The following is a 22,013-nucleotide window of genomic DNA, read 5'->3' on the forward strand; positions in this document are numbered from 1 at the left end:
CACACCCATAATTTCTCACCATCTGTTTTCTCCTCCGTCTGTAGACATTCCTGCTGGCAAGTATGACCTCGTGGTGACAGACGCTGCCTGTTCGCCATTGGTAGAGAAAAACGTGACATCACAGGAAGTCCCGCTAGTGTCTCCTGAGTGGCTCATCCAGAGCGTCATCTGCGGGGAGCGCCTCAGTTTCCACAGCAAGCCTCAGTATCGCCACGACTACTCCTCCTCATAATCAGACTCCACAATGTGCAAAATGCCTTCGACCAAGTTAAATGTTGAGCGTTAGTTCTGTTGCATGCCTCTGCTGTATATAACTTTATCCTGTCTGTTTTTATGGGATAATAAATTGTGATCCTTGTTTCATTTTAACAGATGTCGGTTTATTTTGTTCACAGAAAATGTTGCATGCTAGAAGGGTAGAATATTTACAGTATATACAAGGAGTTTTACAGGCAAAGGGCAGCTCACCCAAACTACAAACAAACCTTTTCCCATTTATTTAACATTGCAGCTGCAGAAACAGATAGCCAGGCTGACTCTGTTGAAAGGTGTTTATGCCAAATTAAGCATCTCTGTTCTCATTTACTTCAGCGAGAATGCCGGTAAGTGCTGCTTTAATTAAACATTTCAAGTTATTTTTGAAGTGCTGTGAGCTCTACAAACCGAAGACATCTGATTGTTCCTCCACATAACTAGACACCAACAGAGTGAAGTCAGAAAACATTGTTTGTAATTTGGGTGTTTTAAGCCTTTAAAGATCCTTTTAACCTGGCATGCCACACTAGCAGTATTCTGTTGAAGGCAAAAATGACATGAGTTTCTTCGGTTCAGTTTAGCATTGATGATAAATGGATGGAAGAATCTTAATCCTTTGTGATCTTCTTAAACACTGAAAAGAGATTATTTTTATATTAGTTATAACAGAAATAAGCTAAGCGTTAACGGTGTTTTTTTACTGCTCTGTGTGTCCTACCTCCCCAGCGTGCCTCCAGCTTGTGTGTAGTATTTGTTGTAGTCCAGTCGCAGTAACAGCTGAGCCAGATCGGAGTTTATCTGATGGTTCCTCACACTTGAAAGGATTTTGAACAGGAGGGACGACTGGCGTCTGAAGCCCTGAAATGTCCCAGAGGCAGAATTATTGAAGATGAGTTTCCATTCTAGCATTAGACAATTAAATGACAGTGTCTTTGACTGCTACCTTGACCAGGATGTCCAGCTGAGCGGCTCCTCTCTCATCCAGAGCAGCTACAGTCTGACTGACCAGAGAGCAGAAGTTATGGCACAGCTCCAGGATCTCGTTGAGGCAGTGGAACACCTGAGGAGAGAAGTATTTATCAGGGTTTTATAATAGTCAGGATGAGGTTTAGGTGCAAACTAAGCTCTGTTGGTGGTTCATACCGGCTTCAGGAGGATGAAGGACTGGGCCAGCAGGTTACTGAGGAAGTGATCGTGGGCCAGTCTGATGCTCTCAAAGTCTCTGGTGGAGTTGATCTGCTGCAGCAGCTGAGAGAACTGAGACTCGAGTACATCCACCTGGAGAGAAACATGGGAAAATAAACGACACGAACTGAACTCATCAAGTTCACAAGCTTAAATTTAAACTACATGATTAAAAGACAAATACACAAAACCATATCTGGTATCAGATGCATTCTTGAAGGATTCTGAAAATCGTGTAAAAACTGCACTAAATCTCTAGCCTAGCCGCGCTAGACCCCATGTTCTGAAGGCACAAGGGTCTAGGACTGCTTGACAGGGAGGGAGGTGGGCTAAAAGGTTGTCTATCAAATCCCTCTGCAGCAATTGGGTAGGTATACAACCAATCAGCACAACAAATAGGCTGACATAGTTCCTAGAGCACCAGCGGATTGTGGCTAAGTCCCATTAGCTTCCCAACCAGCAGAGCCATGGAGCCAACTGGTACATTAAGGATTTGCCATATCCTGTCGGCATAAGTCCAAATACGTCTTTCTTCTCAATGAAACACTTCAGTGCCGTCCTTTGTTTATCTTTCAAGTTGAATTTTAGCTTCAAATCTTTCAGGGCTGTGGCCAAAGCTGAGTTGAAAGATAACTGTTTATTGTGCGTAGCCATCTTCTTGTCTATCCTTGTTTCTATGGTTGTTTCCGGTTGTTTCTGTCAGAATCGTCACGCCTGTGTCGTCACTTAGTTACGCCCGCCTTCTGACTCTACACTTCATGGTGATTGGTCCGGCCAGTTTTAGGAGAATCCAGCCTCGAGCCTTATGGAGGGTAACTAGACCCACCCTGGCAGAGAATTAAATTCGTTGCCGTGGGTTGTCTAGCGTGGCTAGGCTACTAAATCTCTGTAAATTGACTACATTATTGAAAACTGTCTGGTATGTATTTTTATTTTCCAAAAAAAATCGTGCTTACTTCAGTGAATTGCATGTACTAATGAAAGGCACAGCTTGGATAACGGAGTGTGCTTGTAGTTTTGATTATGCATTTTAAGTACTGTTACCTGCAAGTAGTACTGCAGGTTGTCGATCAGGAAGGCCATGTGGTTGCGCAGCCTCCACTTCACAGCGTCTGTGGGGCTGGATTTTAAGTGTTTCCTCTGCATCTGTAGAGCCCAACAGTGCTGCAGCTGCGACTGAACCCTCCGAACACTCAGCAGGTACCTGAACACAACGTTGTACCTGAACACAGCAGAGGACAGTGACCAGGCGTGCTCTAAATAAAAGAACAAAAGCTTCAACGAGGAGAGAAGATGAACACACTTCTCCAGGACGGCGGGAGTGAAGAGGATGTGCAGCGGCCACTGGACCTTGTAGGCGAGACCGAGAGCCGCCCAGCCGGTGGGAGGAACCTCTCGAGGGGAAGTGTCCTGTGGAGGAGTGGCTCCGTCTCTGGGGCCCGACGCATCTGAAAAAGAATAACCTAATTATCGCCTTTTCCAGTTACAGAGATAAGGACAATGAGCCGTCAGCGTGAATAATGGGCCTCATTCAGTGAGCAGCGCTGAATGAGTCAGAGTCATCCAGCAGCATGTGAGGAGGATTCACCATCTAAAGTGGACTCATCTGAAACATTTGTTTTCATAAAAACTGATCTCCCTTCTGCAGCAACATAGTGAATATGTCAGAGATGGTGCCTGAAATATCATCCAGTCATGTCTGAGGAGAGTTTGTATACATGTCCCCAAGGCTCGGACCTTGGAGAGTTCATCCTGATTTTACTTGAGGTTTAACTTCCTTGAAAACACATTTCCTTTAATTGAAATTCAAAAACATTCTTGCTCTTTCCAGTGCTGTTAGTTTGCATACAGCTAACTGTGTATCAAAACTTGATGATTTTTCTGACTTGTCTGTTATATTTTGTTGTGAAGCACTCTGTTACTAAGACTTTGAAAAGTATTTTAGAAACGAAGATCCTAATAAGCTCCTTATCATGGTGGTGTACTCCAGTAAGAAGCAAATCACTTCCATAGTCCTGAAAAAACAGAACTGCACTGAAGTTACTCTGCTAACCGCAAATCCTACTTTATAATACAGGCCTCTCAATTAGTTGTGGCGATTTTCAGATACCTTCAAAGTAATTGTGACATCAAATCCTGTTGACAGTTATGAGCTCGACACTTGGCTGGGCACCAGCAACTTTAAACTGCCGCTAGTTTCAAACTCTGAACATTGTTTAAGAGCTCAACATCAAGAGGAGTAATATTTTTTGATTCCTATCCATCCATCCAATTTCCTCCACTTATCCGGGGCTGGTCGTGGAGGCAGCAGATGAAGCAGGTCGTTCCAAACGTCCCTCCCCCCCAGCGACGCTTTCCAGCTATCCTGAGGCGTTCCTAGGCCAGATGAGATCTATAATCCCTCCAGCGAGTTCCACCCTGGGGTCTCCTCCCAGGTGGACGTGCTCAGAAAACCTCCAAAGAAAGTCTCCCTGAAGGCATTAGAACCAGATGTCCAAACCACCTCCGCTGGCTCCTTTGGACGCGACGGAGCAGCAGTTCTACTCTGTGCTCCTCCAGATGTCCGAGTTTCTCACCCTCTCTCTAAGGCTGAGCCCAGCCACCCTGTGAAGAAAGCTCCTTTTGTCCGCTTGTACCCGCGACTTTGTTCTTTTGATTTGATTTAGTTAATTAAACAATAATTAACATAAACTGTAATGCTACTGCTAAATGTTGTTTCGTGCTAAATAAAATAGTGAAATGTGTGCACCACTAGTTTCACATCTGTAGTGCTATGATGCTTTACAACAGAATTCCCAAATTTCCAGAGCTATAAATAGAAAAATGACGTGTGTTTATGCTTAAAAATAACTTCAACAATATTTAATTGGTTGTGGATTGAACTTCTAGTGAGTGGCCTGCATAATAATTGTTTCAGATAAAGTCAGAATATTTGGTGTGAAGTCAAAGTCAGGTGCTATTGTCAGAATAAACAGGAAATGGAAGGGTACATCTGCAGGAGTGATGAGATGCTGAGCAGCTGGGGGTGGTTCTACTGATTTTTAAATAGTTTGATCATAAAGTCGGATTGAAGCTGAGTACAACAAAAAGAAGAGTCATACCAAGTACAAAAGAAAGCTTCAGTCGCCTAAATGAACTTTACAGTGTGAACGTGTGAACTCACCTTTGCTGTCTTTGCCCTGATAGTCGACTGTGAGGTGCAGCAGAGGCAGCAGGTTGTCGTCGTCCAGCAGAACCTTATGAGCCGCCTGCTGAAAGGCCACGTTTACATCTGTGGAGCAAAAACACAAAGCACACGACGCTAAACATGCAGATCACAGGCATAAAACAAGTTAAACTTTAAAAATGTAAAAAAATCTTTCAAGATGCTGCTTCTGCTAACAAATACTGTTATCACAGCCAGAAAAACATTTATTTTCCATTCATGAGTTTCCTTCTTGCTTTTCGTTGCTGCATTTGTTACTCAAATTATATTCAAATTACATGCAGATCTACTTGAGCACACAGAGACAATTCAAATGTTTATGTAAACTCAGCAGGTTTGCATTTTTAACCCTTCAACGCTGATCGTTGCAAATTCACATGACACCGTCTGCATTCAGACTGCAGCTGAGATAGCGTATCCATTCCCCCAATGCCGGTTTGTGTATCTTCAGTATGTATCTAAAAACCTTTTGCAAGCTCTGGTCTCTCTTAGGACCGATCATGGTGGGACCTACATTGTAATATATACAATATCTGTTCTACGTGCTATAGACAAATTAACAGCTTGAAAGCAAAAACACAAATAATTCCTTTGTTTTTATATAATTGTAAATAAATTCAGGCATCAAAGGGTTAAATGTGAATGTAAAAAAAAAAAGATGCACAGGATGAATTTCCAATTTTATATCATTCAACCACTAAATAAAGCCAATTAAACTAACATCTTATTACCAGCACTATATCTCAGCTTTTGTTTTACTTTTCAACAATTTGAGTCACTGTGTAAGTCTATGAATCAAAATTTTTTCACTAAGTTATATGAAATCAAATTATTACAATTAGAAAACAATTCTTACATTCATCTTTTGATAAACAACCAAAACGAGTAACACAGTGACTCAGTGAGATGAAACTAAGTCTCATCTCAGCTGTGGATGGCTTTATTTCAAACATCAATGACACAATTCTTTGTCTGTTCATATGTAGCATAAAATGAACACTGGATCAATTCTCCATCATGATGCAAAAGAAAAAAAACACATCTGTTACAGAGATGTTAGCATCCTCATGTCAACGTTTACCGTGTTCAGTGACGGCTGTTGGAGGCGTCTTCAGCATCTGCTGCGCGAGATCAATAAAAACCTGGTAGAGCTCTCCACGACCCAACAAGTAGAAATCTTTAATGATCTGGAGGAAAACACAAACGTCAGTCCCCTTCATGTTCCACTGATTTATGAAGCAGAACCAGGTGTGACGAGTACAAACCTTCAGCTGTTCCAGCAGATCCGACTCTTCCACCATCAACGTCCAGAGATGCTGCAAGTCAGTAAAACATTGCAAGGAATGAATTTTTGCAGCAGTGTCCATTCTAGCTACTCTTAATGAGCTGCTGAAAGAAGAAAGAAGGCGAGCTCACCTCTGCTACTGTGCTCCTGATACGATCAACCATATTTTCAAAATCCACCAGACTGAAGAGCGGCTGCTGTTTGAGTCTGTGCAGCTCAGCAGCAAACAGGTCCTCCTGGTGCTTCAGTATGGAGCCTACAATGAAAAGAACAATTGTGCTTTATTGTTTTAAAGTAAGGCAACAACCACACTTCTCCTAGATCAACAGTAAATACCGGCTCTAGATGGGCTGTGGTTGTGGTTTTCAAACATCTGAACAGATTCTCCAACAAAGAGGATCTTCTCAGCCACTCTGATGGGGATGTAAGAAGGCAGCATCTCTGTTCGCAGGGAGAACTGCTGCAGAGACGGAGCCAGCATGTTCTCCTCCTCGATCAGCCTCTGCACGACAAACAGAATCACAAATATTACAAAAACAATCCCTGAGCCCTTGTCCAGAGTTGGTTGCAGGTCTGTGTGTTGACTGCAGCTCTCACCAGGTCTTGTAACTCCCTGAGCTGTTTCCCACTCAGACCTCCCAGCCCCAGATCTTCCTCCTCCTCCTCCTGGTTGGCTGCAGCTCCTCCTGCACTGGGACCCTGCTTCACGAAAAACTCCTCGCTCTGGTCCAGCAGCAAACCGTGCAACATCCAAGCTGCTAGCTGCTTGTACATCACACCGTGGCACACAGCCAGAATCCTGCAGGCGAAAAAAACACCGAAAAATGAACACTACTACAGTAGTTTGTACCTTAGTGTGCACAAGGAGGGAGCACCACTCAGACCGATCATCAGCAGCATCAACTCGGTTCCCTACAATATTGCAAAACGTCTGGCACTGCTGGCAGGTAAAACCACACACAACATACAGAACTCTGCTGATTTTGTAAGCACTGTTGAGAGAGTGAAACTAGCCCAGGATGACACCATGGTTACCTTTGATGTCACATCACTATTCACATGCGTTCCCACGTCAGAGGAAGTAGAGACTGTCAGAAAACACATCCTGTAAGACAGAACCAAACAGACACCCTGCTGGATCACTGCCTGACCACCACCTATTTCAAATACACTACAGGCCATAAGTTGTGAAGCAAGATCAAATTTGTACAAAAAAAAAAAAAAGATCAGCGGTTCATTGTTGTACTCTGGAAAAAAATAAACATGATTAATATATAAAGAGCCACACAGTCTTTGTATCGGTCCTCTTGTTTCTTACTCAGCTCTTGCTTTCTAGCCATTTCCAGGGTAGTTATAGAGATATGGATACAGCTGAGATTTATTTGGATTTTTGTATGCAAACTGGAAAAAGCCAAAGAGCTAAAATGAATAATGCAAACTATGATTTGTTTTTTACTTTTGCACTGAAATTGTAAACTTTCTCAACCACAAAATGAAGTCTTTATTTTCTTTTATAAAGATTTATTCAGAAATGATCTGGTAACTTCAGTGCATGCCTAAAAGTAAATTGAGGAAAATGGTGCAAATCAGTGAAAACAAAGTCTGATCATGCAATAAATACATCCCAAAATCCACAGAATTCATGCTGGTTTTTAACAAAGGCATTGTGAACAGATACTTGAAGTTGCTTCCAAACTTTTGGTCTGTAGTATGTAATGAAGGATTCTACAGACAGAAGCATGGCTCTCTGGTGTCACCCTTCGTGGCCAACCTCTACATGGAGGAAATGGAGCACAGAGCTCTGAGCTTGTTTAAGAGAACATCTCCTCGCCACTGGTTCAGAAATGTGGATGACATCTGGGTCAAAATCAAAGCCCAAGAAAGAGAAGCATTCACAGAGCACAGAGCACATCAGCTCAGTGGACAGCAACATCAAGTTCACTCAGGAAGATATGTAGGACAGCCAGCTGCCTTTATTTGGACTGTGCAGTGCTTGTTGAGGAGAATGAACACTGAAGTCTACAGGAAACCTACATACAGACCAATATCTGCTGTTTGATTCCCACAATCCACTCAAACAATCCATCAAGTGCCATTCAGCGTCGATGTTTACTTCCCTCCATCTAAACTGTTGATCTCTGAATTGTAACTATTGTCTGTTCTATGTGTAGCCATGATGTCAGTCATCTATTATTTTCATTCTCTGTCTGCCTCGGCCTCTCTTCCCATTCATTCTTCCAGCGGTACCCATATATTCCAAGTTCTCTTTCCTTATGTGTCCAGAAAATGTTGACTCCCTTTCCTAATTTTGTTCACTAGCGTATAATTCGTTTGTAGTAATTTTAAAACGTCTTCATTACTTATTCTGTCCATACAAGATATACGGAGCCATGCCTCTGTGAAACCACATCTCTGCTGCAGTGATTTGTATGATTTTTTTTTTTTAAAGTTATTCTTTGGCCATGTTCCTTTCAACTCAGAGGGAAAGGAGAAGGAACACACACACAGTAGGAAAGCATTGAGAAACTGTGGCTATCTATCAAATCTACACAAAGATGTAGAAAACGCAATTCCACAACACACAGCAAAGAAAACAAAAGGAAAAACCGTGTTATACCAGATGTAGCTGGAGATTCCGACAAACTCAGGAGGATTTTCTCCAAACCAAAGATCCTGGTGCACTTCAGACCCAGCAACACTCTAAGACAGAGACTGGCTCACCCCAAGGATAAAACACCAACACACAAGCAGAGCAACGTTGTACATGCCATCCAAAGCAGGGAAGAGTGCACAGACTTGTACACAGGAGACAGTAAACAACAGCTTCACAAGAGAGGAGCTCCTCAGGACAAGACTCAGCAGTTCACCTGCATCTGAAGGATAAAAGACGTTCCTTTGAGGACAGCAATGTCCACATTTTGGACAAAGGAGGCAGATGGTTTGAGAGAGGAGTGAAAGAAGCCATCTATGTCAAACTGGAACAGCCATCTCCAGACAAAGAAAGGGGTTTGCCACACCTCTTATTAAGCAGTGATTAGATCACTCCACAGAAAGTTTCTCCATTGTTAACATCTGGAGTCACTCCCGACTTGGCAGCTTCACATCCTTTGTTGTGTAAACTAGCAGCTTCATCACCATGATTGCTGTCGTTGGTGGTGGAGCCTCTGGTTTCACAACAACCACACCTGGAAGCATGCGAGTCCCGGGTCGTTAATCAGCCATCAGCCATGTGACCTGGAGAGACTACAAACTCTGTAACTCCCCTTTAGTCAGTTAGCACTGAAGAAACCTCTTGAATGTGAGGTGAAACATCTCCAATAATCTACAACAGAACTTCAGCGGATTTATCCAGCAGCTCTTACGATCACCATGCCGAGGATGAGAGGAAATCAATACAGAGGTATGCGACAGGATAAATAACATGAATTTGAACTTGTTTTATGGTGCTTATCCAGGTTGTATCCTCCTGACTAGATCCTTGCTTGTGTTGTATCTACTCTCAGATGTACGGCACTTTGGATAAAAGCTAAATGAAATTGTAGGATTTTTATGACATGTATTGTAGTATGAGACAACATTAAAAAAAAAAAAGCTGAACAGCATATGAACACAACTCCAAAGAGGGGGGACTTACTTTTCTAAAGCCATGCGAACAGGAGGAAGCCCCCCACAGCTGTGCTTGTACACCGTCTCCAGGATCTGACAGCCGTGGATCTAAAGCAATGCAGACAGCTCTGTTAGCATGTGGTGCTAATCACTTTCCCAGAACAAAATTTTTTGTTGCCTGATGTACAATAACCAACTATCTGTCCAAAGGTCTATCCAACACTTAATCTTGCTTCATAGTACAGCCTTCTGAGGAACCACTTCAAAAAACTAACCTTACCTTTTGTGACTTTATCGTCTCCACGACCACCATCACAGAGGGAAACAGCAACTGGAACTTTAAAAAAAACAAAACAAAAAAAAACAGCATTAAACAAATTGAGGTTTAAAAGCATTCCAAATAGAGTAATTTCATTCTGTATTCTGTAAAAAACAAAATCTGAAAATGATCTTTTTAGAAGATTTGTTAATTCCTTACCTGATCAAGCTTATAATTCACATGGGATATTGTTAGATGTGGATCTCCAAGGAACTGAAACACACAAATTACTTTAGTATCACCTCAAATGCTACTCTTTTAGTTTCGGCTGGTTGTATCGCCATTTTACCTCTTGTTCGAGGTCCAGCAGGGCCTGTCTGTAGGGCTGCAGCATGGAGTCCAGGCCAGTGCAGAAAGCTCGCAAGTAGATTCCATGAAGTCCAGTCTGGTTAGGCTGGTTGGTGTGATGCTCCTACAGAGTAGATCGAGCATATACATGTAGGATTTAAAAAATACTGTTCATAAATTTAATCAAGACTCATAAGGCAAAAAAATCTAAAGAAACCACAGAAGGATTTATGGTTGTTTTTTTATTGAGTTTTATTTAAAAAAACGGTATTTTTATTCATTTGCATGAATACAAAATGAAACAAAACTTCATCAGAATGTCAATTTGTGTAAAATGTCCTTCTGAGGCGTTAGGACTCACTTGTGGATGAACATGTCCAGTGTGTTGTTCTATGAACTCTGTAAAGCGTATGTAATCTGAGCCCAGTTTACAGAGCCGGTTGAGGACACTGGTCTCACTGGGGTGAAGGAAAGGCAGGTCCTGGGACACCTGTGAGCGAGAGACAGCATTTTGAAATAGAAACCTGACATGCCTTTAATTCATAAAAGTTACACACATTACTGCACAAGTTACATTCTCAGTCTTGTGACTTTACTGCTGAAACTACTTTAGTCAGGATTAACCATGTAAAACCGTTCAGGTGAAGCCAGCATGTGGTCTGACTTTTTTTATTTAGGACAGACACTTTGAATTGCACAAGTGCGTACAACAATAATCAGTGGTTCAGGCATCCTCGATAATGTCATTACATTATAAGCCATATTTCGTACATTTTGCAGCGTGTCTGACCAACACGGACATATAAGCTGAATAAATAGACAGACAAAATTAGAAAAAAGATGCGAAAAACATGGCTAACTTCAGACAGACTTGGAACCGTACAGCCAACAAAGCCGCTTAGGTCCGTTTAGAATTACTAATTATGCAGTTAAAAACATGCAATTGCAAACCATTTAAGCTAGCATGTCTGTGTTGAATCAGAACCGTTATCGTATCAAGTAGCTGCAGCGTATTTCGGTTTTACCTGCAAGCCTGTCCGTTTGTTCCAGGTGAAAATGGTTCCTGGATATCCACTTAACGCCAGTAACAGTTCGTGAATCATGTTAACTCACATCCAGTTAATTAAAACTGAAAAAGCAGCTGTGAGCTCCTCATTCATCCACCAAAACAAACTGGCGCCCGAGCTGTCGCAGGGTTTGCCGTCAGCACGCAAAGGATCACGGGACGGATGCTAGCACATCCTGCGCTACTTAGTTTTCACTTATATCGTTTGCTTGCATTTTAAACTTTTAAAACTGCTTCATATTTCGATTTTGTTGAACTAATTGGCTTTATTAAAGTAATATATTCTTATGGGGGGCCTAAGTGAGTTATGAGTGGTATGAAAGCATAAATAAGCGCTCCATTAGCGTAACAACCTGTAGCTTTTCCGTGCTCATGGGAAATGTAGTGTCTCCCGCAAAAAGGAAGCGTCGCTAATTTTGCGTCATCAGTCGGTCATGTAGCTAGCTAGCAACACATCGCAGCGGAGACAGCTTGGTATGTCGTAGTTACTAGATGAAATAATCACTTAATATAAACTGTGCAAGCAAATAATTGCTAGTTCTTGTCTTTACTGTCAAGCTTTATACCGTGTTGTAATTATTAGCTTGTCTTACGGTGTGACTATTGCTACTCGACTAGCCTTTTGGTTTAACTTAATGTTAGTTATCAGTCAGTTTGTCAGGGGTAAATATTTACTAGTTAGCTTAATTAACGCACGACAACAGCCAGGCAAGTTTAAAACACACCCAGTGTGAAACGTTAACGTATCTGTTATTGAGTTTTATCATAATTAAATATTTTCTGCGCCTGTCTGTTGCTATCCATATCTGGTATTGCCGCTTATGTACCAGAATTACTGCTTTGGCCATAGCTGCTTTTTTAGTATTTAAAATTGCAGTCTTATTACTGCTTTATAGTTCTAGATAAACTGCTGACCGATTATGCCTAATGTTTTATTAACTGTAACTATTGTTTGTGTGAAATTAGTTACGTTTTTGAATAAATTTTGTATGTTGTAATAGGACTAGACAATATAGACAAAAATTTTGTTAGAATAAGATGTTTGATTTCAGTTGGTATCGATCATTTTTTATTTTGATAATTTATATGTATATATATATATATTTACAAACTTTAAGTGTCTATCTATGAATTTCCCTTCGGGGATGAATAAAGCGATTCTATCTATCTATGGTGGAACTACACAGCCATATGAAGTCTACTGCAGACTTGATACAAGTTATCAATGCTAAATAAATAAATAATCAAGTGCAGAGCTTTAATTAGTTTTTTTAACCTTATATGTTGTGTTTTTGCAGGGATGGCGGGAGAGAGGAGCGGAGAGGACATAGTTTCAGAGTACCTGGGCCAGAACCCACAGCTGGCCCAGTGGGTCGACACACTCAGGACCTACTGTGAGACCAACAAACAGTGGGTTGCTCGCAGAGAGTTCATCCTGAGGAACATGGAGGCATTTCCCACCATGGAGGTGGGGGTTCCCAGCAGTAGTCTGGACCGCCTGCTGTCTCTGTCCATGGTCTGGGTCAATCACGTGTTCCTCGGCTGCAGGTAGGACTCACCGATCTAGCAGAATGAAAAACCAAAGAATGCCAAAAGCCAAATCCTCTGATGAATATTAACCGTTTTTCTCTTCATCCCTTCAGCTATCCACAGGCTGTGATGGACAAGATCACCGCGATGGGTGAGGGGATAGTTGTCCAAGGTGCTCCTGTTCACAAAACGATGAAAGAAATCATGACCAGAGGAAAGCGGAGCGCACCTGGTAAAGCAAAAACACGTTTACAGTCGAGTCACATTAACAGTTTGGTTATGATGTCTTTTTGACCGTCTGCTTTTTTAAAATTCACCAGATTACATTGGGAAAATCATGACAACTACCATAAAATTTTAGCTACGTGGGAATACAGTGATTGAACAACTCTGGTGATTTATTTAATAACATTATGCTTAGAGATATTGGAATTATTTTATATTCTTTGATATGCAAATGTTAGGAGACAGACACTATTGGTCATACAGCTGCAATGATTAGTTGATTAATTTGTCAGCTGTTTTTATGATCAGTTTGAATATTTCTTTAACAAAAAAAGCCTAAATCTTATGATTCCAATTTGATAATATTCAGTATTTTTTGATTTCTTCACTCCTTTATGTCGGTAAAGGAACTGTCTTTAGATTATTGACAAAGCAGGACATTTGCAGACATCATCTTGGGCTTTGAGAAACACTAATTCATATTTTTCTGCATTTTCTTACATTTTATAGACTACACAACTAATCACTTAATCAAGAAAATAATTGACCGATGTCTTTACAATGAGAATAGTTGTAAGTTGCAGCCCTACTTTCAATGTGATGAAGTCACAATGCCTGAAAACCTCAGCAGGATTGAACTAACTTCCTTGTTGCATGTTATTAACAATTCCCTCATTAAAGCATAAATAATTATCCTAAAAAATTAGTTTTGGAATTGGTATAGTGTGTTTGGTTTAAATATTGTCATATTTAACTTTCTGAAATACAAAAGTCTAGTTACCTTGAATAGCCTTGAAAAGCAACTCAACAACCAACAAAACCTTTCAGTGCTGTTTTCTATTGCAGCAGAGGTTCACTGTAATTACTTCTACATATTATGATGTATTTTTTGCACACCCACACACATGAGGCTCGAGTCTGTTTCCTCATTGGATGTCGTTTGCTGTTTTTGTCACCTGCAGAGAGTGACGCTGACAGCTGTGCGAAAAGAGCCAAACTTGGACCTAATGAGGCTGACGGTCGACCTACTGGAAGGACGAACACCCGGACTGCGACTCAGAAGTCTGGACCTCCTCCTCAGGCTCCAGCAGAGCAGCAGCCCTTCTTCAACCGCCTCTACAAGGCCGTGGCATGGAAGCTGGTATCGGCAGGCGGCTTCGGCCCCAACTTGGACCATTTTGAAATCCTCCGCAGCTGCGTGGAGTCGTGCAAACAAACCCTGTGCTGCGTGTTTGTGCCGCTGAAGGACATCACAGGCCTCCCAGCAGGTCGCACTCAGAAGGAAGGCCACGTGTGCGAAATCCGCTGTCAGACTGTCTACATGGGCACCGGATACGGCCGCGATGAGCCCGCCGCCAGAGCCATGGCTTCCAAAGAGGCCCTCAAAGTCTTTCAGGGGCGAAAAGTGACTGTAAAGATCTGCAGGCGGAGGTACAAAGGGAAGGACGTGGAGGATTTGATGCTGTTGGACGAGCAGCCTCGGAGTCAGGGCTTTCCTCCGGCGCTCAGCTACCCTTTTCAGGACGAGCAGCTGGAAGACAGTTCCTCGTAGAGAAGCCGGACTGCTGGACCATCAACAAGAGCTACTGAAGGCATTCATGAGCGTCGGGACCAGTCTGTTATGCAGCTGACCATCAAACCGGAGATTCATTGCGTAACGTAGTGCATTAACCGTCATGATTCATTTCCCTCAATACTCTGGTATCCGTAGATCTGTGCTAGATCAAAGCAACAGGAAAACAAACTTAGTCTTCAAATCTGCAAAAAATTTATTACACTGTTTGTTTCAGTTTGACAGAGTTTTATAGACGGCAAAGTGTGGAGTTGGAGCATGTGCCATCCTTTTCAAGTCAAGCAGCTCTACTGCCTGGAAGAGAAACAGTTGAACAGCTAAAATGAAGAATGATAACGATAAAAAGCCACCTTGGAGAACATTTTTCATTATTATGATGTGGCTATTTATCCCGACAAAAATAACAAATGTGTGTTTCGGCCGTTACCTCATATTAGAGGTAGCGTAGTTATAGTTTTGCTCTTTCCTGCCGTGACCTGTTGTGTTTTGTCCACACATGAAATGACTTTCCAGCTGTTGACTTACAAGGGAACTCGTGTTTTACAGATTTGCTAAGCAGTCTAAACTAATACAGTAACTTTTTTCTAAACACGACAGGCTTGATTTTAGTGTTTATACCAGCTGAGAACATAAAAACAGCGGATTAGAACACATAAATCCAGATTTCATTTTGTTATTGAGGTTTTTTGAAGCATAAATATCAGATATCGGCTTTTTTTTCCGAATTGTTCCCAGTAACCGTTGAATTTTCAGGTTGTTTCTCGTTAAAGCTTGTATCTGCATTCCCTAATGACCTGCACTTTAGTTGTTCTAGAGCAGGGCTGAATGTTGCCGAAGTTTTTGGTGCCACTCAAGTTTGACTGTCTTTTTTTATGAGTATTTAGTCAAAATTAAATAACTTAAAAAACAAAGTGTCTCTAAGTTTAAAAAAACAAACTTCTCCAAACACAATTACTATGATGGCTGATCACAGTAATACTACAAGGAATGAAGGTTTTTTTTCTTAGTTCATTCAGAGAGAAGCTGGCTGGTTACAGTACTCATTTTACTGTACACAGAAGAAATAAATGCTACTGCTTTTTTTTATTTTTTAATTTGACTGATTAAGAAACACTGAGAGCCACACTGTTTAAAATACTGGGGTGTTCATATTAATTGATTACCGTAACTGAATCAGTGTGTACATTTCTGATGTATTTGAGGTTAAAGTGCTGCTGTGAAGTGTGATTTGTGTTTCTCTTTTTTTTTTTTTTTTTTTTTGGTTATCCAAACTGGGTTGAAGTTGCATTAAAGTGTGAGTATCTACGCTGTTCCATGTTACGTTTACACCAGTGGTCCTGTTTCTATCTATTTTTAAATAAAGTAAATTTAACCTAGAAAAGTTTTTTTTGTTGTTTCTAAACTGAATTTTTTTAAAAAAACGATCCAAGGCCCTTTTATGGGGGAATAAACAAAGATAATTCCCTTTTAGTCGATGCAGGATGATTGTAAACACTTTGTTACGAAGCTGACAAACCCATTGGTGATAAACGCACCAAGTGACCACTAGATGGTGCTACAGAATGGGGAAAAAAATATAATAAACGGATAAAATGCAGTTTACTGTTGAAGAGACATCAGGGCATCGGGAGAAATACAAAAAAGGACAGAAATCAACTTCTTAATTGTTAAATAAGCTAAGGCCATTTGCTTCATATATAAGTTTGTTCTTTTTTTTACTCATTTTAGACAATCACTGCACCAAATCTTTTTAATGATTTTTAAGCCTACAATTATGAGGCTGTCTGGATTACAGTTGTGTACATTATAAAAATGTTTAGACAAGTTTGTTTAGCCGCTTGTGTACTTATATTAAGAGACTTCATCTTGTAGTTGTGTCTTTGTACAAACAACTACAGCAGAGAGATAAATGACACACAAAAGCAGTGTTGCACATGAGTTTAAATAATAAGCATTGCATAACATGGCTCATATAGCAAGTGCAACTCAAAGTGCTTCATGTCAAGAAAAATAAAATCCAATGACATAATACAAATGATAGTGACAAAACCTAAAATATAAGTCTAGAATAAAAGCAATATGTACAGTTGTGAATTAAAGTGTACATACACTTGTAGAAACCATGTATATCATTGCAGTCTTTAGTCTCCAATAACTCCTAGAACTCTTCATTTCCTATGATGGAATCATTGAAACACATGAATCTTTGTCACAAACATTACAGTGGAAAAAAACAGAAAAGCAAATCAGTTATTTAAACAAGTCAGGAAAGTCACTTGGAGACATTTCAAAGCAGCTTCAGATCCTAAAATCATCTGTTTGTCAGTACAAAGTTCATGTTACAGTTGTTTCACTGCCATGAAGCACCAAAAAGCAGCTCTGCAATGAAATAGAAGCTGCTGGAACACAGCTGTCGGTGTCCACAGAGTTTTACATCAACATGAAGAAGGAAGTTCTTCCTCTAGAAGCAGAACCTTAAAGCTGCACAGATGTCTGCCGCTGATCGCATGGACAAAGAAAAGACCTTCTGGAAGAAAGTTATGTGGTCAGATGGAACAAAAATTGAACCATTTGGTCACAATGAGCAGAAAAATGTTTGGAGGAGGCCTTTAACACCAAGAACAGCAGACCTACCATCAAGCATGGAGGTGGCAGTATTATGCTCTGTAGAACTAGAGCTTTACACAAAGTAAATGGAATAATGCAGAAGGAGGGTTACCTCCACATTCTTCAGGAAAACCTAAAATTATCAGCCAGGGGGTTGAATCTTGGATGCAGTTGGTTGTTTCAACATGACGATGATCCTAAACACACAAAGTGTGCAAAAAAGTGGAAAAGAAATGGATAAATCAGGCTAGAATTAAGGCTTAGACTGGTTTCCTCAAAGTCCTGACTTAAACTCCATCAAGAACCTGTGGACTGTGATGAAGAAACAAGTCTGTGTCAGGAAGACAACAAATTCAGATGAACTGCACCAATTCTGTCAAGAGGAGTCAAAGATACAACCAAAAGTTTGAGGACAGCTACCAAAAGAACCTAGTTGAGGCAAAATTAGCCAATATACATATAGATTTTGTGCCCCAGCTGCCAGAATATTATTATATATTAGCAGATTTTTTTTTCCACGGGGAATTTGGGATAAAACAGACCTTCTTCAGCTCCTATTTGGTTTCTACTTGTTGCAGCTTAATAGATTTTTGTATATCAGCCAGTATTTCTCTCTGTCACCAACTTAAAGATCTCATTTGACAATTTCTGACAAATACAGTTGTTGTAAATGTGGAGTCCTCATGTTGAATTGTGCCACATGTGGCCTCTCATTAGCTCAGACAATGAGTCAGCTGCTCATTAGAGACGGTCAGTTTGATTTTAGCGGCGCTGCATCACATCATTATGAACTCTCAGTGGTTTGAGTGACATTCATGCTCGAACTCGTCCCTCCTTTGACCTGCTGTTTATATAAGCAGGACGTCGCCTTCAGGCCTCATCAGCACAGCAGGGCGAACTGAACTCACATGAACGCACTGTGTTGTTTCTGCTTCATTAGACATGTGAACATGAGCTCTGATATGATGAGGAGGATGATTCAAACAGGCTGAGCTGTGGCAGGAAGTCAAATGGGATAAATATCATTATCAACATTAACCTTGCTGCACTTAATTTGAGTTTTTTTTGCAACATTTGTATATTTTCACACCAAAACATACAGCAGATGAACATTTGAGTTTATTTTAGTGTATAGTCTCAAGAAGTACCACTAGAGTGCAGCAGTGTTTATATCAAATATTCTGCTTTAAGGTTTAGAAGGCTGTCATTGATTTTAAACCACTTGAAGTAATTTAACTCAATAAAAATATTAAAAGTACGTTAGCTCTGGTGCGTTTTGTTGCATCTTGTGGTGTATTTTAGAGAACTTAACCTCTTAACAGTCATCTTGTTGCTAGTTAACCATTTTAGTCACACATTAAACAAACACATTTTAAGAAACTAGAACTTATTACCTTTCAAATGAAGCCTCATACCTGCGTTTTGACTGTGGAATTCTTCTGCCGTTATCATCTGGGTCTACTAAATATTAAAATTCCGCAAAAATTTGTTAGTGTGACGGAGTTAATGGATCTCTGTGGTGTGTCTGATTAAACATTTAGTTTTTGGTACTTTTTGCTTGTCTCCGTTTCTTTTAAAGATATTAGATAATAGATATTGCACGGAGGCAAACAACATTATTAAAAAGAACCACGTGAACAATGGAAGCTATTTATTTGTGATTTTTAAACGAAAAGTGAGAAGAAAAAAGCAAGAGAGGGAAAAAATGAAAACTCACAAATTGAATTCAGCCATTAGGAGTACTGCATAAGTATAGTATACAGATACCTCATAGGAGTACAATAACTACATCTCCCTGCAATAACACAAACAGAACTCCATTCCTGTTTAGGACACTGTGTACTGTAATAATTTCATATTTGTTGGAACAATGCACATTTTACATTTTATGCTTACATTTTCCTATTAATGTTTATATTTTTAGGACATATTTTCTACTTATGTTAATATTTTACATATTTTTCTACTATTGTTCATATTTTAGGACATGTTTTTTTTACTTAAGTTAATATTTTGGGACTTTTTTTTTACTATTGTTCATATTTTAGGACATATTTTCTATTTAGATTTTATGACTTTTTTCTTATGTTAATATTTTGGGAATTTTTACGATTCATATTTAAGGACATATTTTTCTATTTATATTTATATTTTATGACTTTTTTTAAACTTATGTTCATCTATATATATATTTTTGTACTGCTGAAATTTCTTAGACTTTGAATGGGAGCAACTGTGATATAAGCAATTTCCCCTCAAAAAGTATTTCTCATTCTGTTTCTGCATTGTTGTCTCCCAGTAAATTTACACACATGTATATAAAAGATTAAGTTTAAACCGGCCAATCAGGACACATCCTTCATGTCCCACCCACTCAGGGAACCAATAAAATAACTTCCCTAGAGGCCTGGCTCCTCTTTAAACTCCAGGAAAAGATGGCCTCCTCAAACAAGAAACTCAAGAGAGGACTTTTATAAACTTGATGTCTTTTTAACAGACTCCTAGTGAGGATAAAGCGGTGTATAGAGAATGGATGGATGGATGGTTGCTTTAATCAGACAACTAAACTTAACTTTAAAAAGTAGAATTTTCTCTGCAGCCACTGGAGTAAATACAGTAAACAGAAAAATAAAATGGTGTGTGGTTCACACCCACCTCTCTGCACAAAAACTCTCCATGTGGTCAGGTAGGGAACTTCCTAACAGTAACAACACAAATGAAGTTTACTCAAAGCCAATAATTTGTATTTTAATTAGTGGTGGAAGACATTTTTAGATATTTTACTGAAGTAAAGTTACCAAGAAATCTTCCACTGAAGCAAAAGACTGGCATAGAAGATCCTCCTTTAGTAAAAGTGCATAAACATTATCAGCAAAAGTCCACATTCAGACTCTGTAACTGATATATTATCATATCTGCCATCATTATGTTATTAATATTGAAGCATCAGAGTGTCAGCAGCATGTTGCTATTGGAGCTACTGCAGTATTTAACTACTTCATATCCAGTTACAACAGATAGATCCCCAAACATGATGAACTGGAGAGAAAATACGGCATCTCTAATGTTTGATTTTTGCTGAAATATTGCATCATGTGTAGACTTATTGAAAAGTGAAAATTTGTAGAGAGAAAAATCACTACTAGGTGGAGCTGTTAACTCATAGACATCTGAAATGTGAACCTGACTACACACTGCTTCACTAGAAGAAGCCAAAAATGTTGGAAATCACCAGTTTAATCTCTATGTGTTATATTTTAAAAGCCTATTATATTAACCATTTTGTCAAATCTACACATCAAAAGTGACTAAAGCAGTCAGATAAATGTAGTGGTGTAGAAAGTACAATAATTTCCTCTAGAATTGAGTGGAGTGGAAGGAAAACAAAGCATAAAATGGAAATACTCAAGTAAAGTACCTCAAATGTGGACTTAGTTATTTTTACATCACTGACTAAATTAATACAGTTGTCACTTAAGGCATGAACATTAACTATTAGACAACTTGATGTTGCTGTGCTTGAAGTATCTGAGTAGACTTAAAGGTAATTGACCTAATACATAAATTGTCTTGAAAATGGTTGATTAAAAAGTTGAGAGTTGTGACTGATGAAAGAAGACAGAACCAGAAAGACAAGAAGAAATTTACACCAAATAATTGTGAATAAAATCAAGACAGACACTTCAGAGATCAATGAGTTTGAATACGGAAAGAGGATGATGCAACAGAAAGTGTTCATGAACTGAAAGAATAAGACAGCTTGGATTAAATATGCAAAGAATGCTGGCGGAGAATTTGTGTGGAGAAGACTTCATTAAAGATACGGTACAATACGGAGAAGTCAAAGTCTGGGGCAGTTTCAGAGGAACTTTAGATGCAAACTTAAGGAAACCAACTAACAAAAAAATACTTCAAATAATTTCAGTAGGCTGGTGACCTTAAACATACCAGAGGGTGAGAAGAATAATTATCTCACAGAAAGACTTTTTCCACCTACAGATTTGGTCTAAATCCCACAAAACATCTGTTGGATGCTGTTAATGAATTTAAATGTCGTCTCGCCTGTGTTGTTGTGCAGATGAACTGAAAGCTTTGCTGGTTGAAACATGGAGGAAAGTTTCAGCACAGATACTACAGACAGACAAACATTGTCGAGAGTCACAACAAGCGAAAAGTTGACAAACTGAACATGAAAACTTTGCAACTGCGTCTCCAGTGAAACTCCTATTGGTGTTCAGAATGTTACCGTTTGTCAAACCCTCAGATAATGTTCCATAAATGTTGCCTGAAGATGAATGTGTGTTTGTTTGGGAAACCAGCAAATGGTAACATTCTCTGAATGTTTCCTTAAGGTTCCCCAAAGGTTACTGTTTGCTAAATCTTCAGGGAACATCTCATGAATGTTCCTTAAATGTTCTCTGAAGATTACAGTTTGTTTGTTAAAGGCACCAGCAAACAGTAGCTTTCAAGGAAAATTTCCTGAAGGATACTATTTTTTAAAACCTTCAGGGAATATTCCTTTAATGTTCCCTGATGATTGTTTGTTCAAGGAACCAGCAACAAGTTACCCTGAAGAAGCGCTCCTTGAAGGTTACTATGAGTCAAACCATTCAGAGGGCAGTCTATGAATGTTCCTTAAATGTTCTCTGAAGGCTACTGTTTGCAAAAACTTTAAGAAGTTTCAGAGAACCAGCAGTTACCTTCAAAGAACATCCCCTCAAGATTCCTTGAAGGTTACTGTTTGGAAAACTTCCAGAGTCTATTCCATGGACGTTCCCTGAAGGTTCCATGAAGATTATTGTTGTTCATTGAGCCAGCAAAATGTAACCTCCAAGAAATGTTTCCTGAAGGTTATCATTTCTCTAAATT

General features: G+C 39.7%; 3 protein-coding genes across 5 annotated transcripts in view; 2 read left to right on the forward strand and 1 right to left on the reverse strand.

Annotated features, from left to right (window-relative positions):
- tp53bp1 (tumor protein p53 binding protein, 1) overlaps positions 1 to 369 on the forward strand; it is a 44,763-nt gene extending 44,394 nt beyond the window's left edge. For all 3 annotated transcript variants that reach the window (XM_022197405.2, XM_022197407.2, XM_051937518.1), the window contains one exon: positions 45 to 369. In XM_022197405.2, the coding sequence (XP_022053097.2) occupies positions 45 to 232 (188 nt within the window). In that variant the 3' untranslated portion in view covers positions 233 to 369. The remainder of the gene's footprint in view (positions 1 to 44) is intronic.
- Positions 356 to 11,340, reverse strand: tubgcp4 (tubulin, gamma complex associated protein 4). The gene is made up of 18 exons (XM_022197408.2): positions 11,169 to 11,340; positions 10,505 to 10,633; positions 10,145 to 10,267; positions 10,015 to 10,068; positions 9,817 to 9,873; positions 9,565 to 9,644; positions 6,528 to 6,729; positions 6,267 to 6,432; positions 6,062 to 6,186; positions 5,911 to 5,961; positions 5,727 to 5,832; positions 4,604 to 4,711; positions 2,744 to 2,888; positions 2,485 to 2,662; positions 1,399 to 1,533; positions 1,199 to 1,315; positions 974 to 1,113; positions 356 to 889 (listed from the first exon to the last, which is right to left on the reverse strand). The coding sequence occupies exons 1-18, from the start codon at positions 11,244 to 11,246 to the stop codon at positions 883 to 885; spliced, it is 2,001 nt and encodes a 666-aa protein (XP_022053100.1). The 5' UTR covers positions 11,247 to 11,340; the 3' UTR covers positions 356 to 882.
- A 255-nt stretch (positions 11,341 to 11,595) lies between these two features.
- On the forward strand, positions 11,596 to 15,918 carry cdkn2aip (CDKN2A interacting protein). Its single transcript, XM_022197409.2, has 4 exons — positions 11,596 to 11,683; positions 12,508 to 12,757; positions 12,853 to 12,971; positions 13,927 to 15,918. Exons 2-4 carry the CDS (start codon positions 12,510 to 12,512, stop codon positions 14,514 to 14,516), a joined length of 957 nt encoding a protein of 318 aa, XP_022053101.2. The 5' UTR covers positions 11,596 to 11,683; positions 12,508 to 12,509; the 3' UTR covers positions 14,517 to 15,918.
- The last annotated feature ends 6,095 nt before the right edge of the window (positions 15,919 to 22,013 follow it).

Source organism: Acanthochromis polyacanthus, chromosome 2 (assembly GCF_021347895.1).
Source record: "Acanthochromis polyacanthus isolate Apoly-LR-REF ecotype Palm Island chromosome 2, KAUST_Apoly_ChrSc, whole genome shotgun sequence".
In the NCBI taxonomy this organism is placed as follows: Eukaryota; Metazoa; Chordata; class Actinopteri; family Pomacentridae; genus Acanthochromis; species Acanthochromis polyacanthus.

Coding starts and splice junctions, on each gene's coding strand:
- tubgcp4 (XM_022197408.2), bottom strand. CDS start 11,246: ATGATTCACGAACTGTTACTGGCGTTAAGTGGATATCCAGGAACCATT. Junction 6,730..9,564: donor GTTCGCATGGCTTTAGAAAA/GTAAGTCCCCCC, acceptor TTTCGCCTGCAG/GATTCTGGCTGTGTGCCACG. Junction 6,187..6,266: donor CCACAGCCCATCTAGAGCCG/GTATTTACTGTT, acceptor TTTTCATTGTAG/GCTCCATACTGAAGCACCAG.
- cdkn2aip (XM_022197409.2), top strand. CDS start 12,510: ATGGCGGGAGAGAGGAGCGGAGAGGACATAGTTTCAGAGTACCTGGGC. Junction 12,758..12,852: donor CACGTGTTCCTCGGCTGCAG/GTAGGACTCACC, acceptor TCATCCCTTCAG/CTATCCACAGGCTGTGATGG. Junction 12,972..13,926: donor AGGAAAGCGGAGCGCACCTG/GTAAAGCAAAAA, acceptor TGTCACCTGCAG/AGAGTGACGCTGACAGCTGT.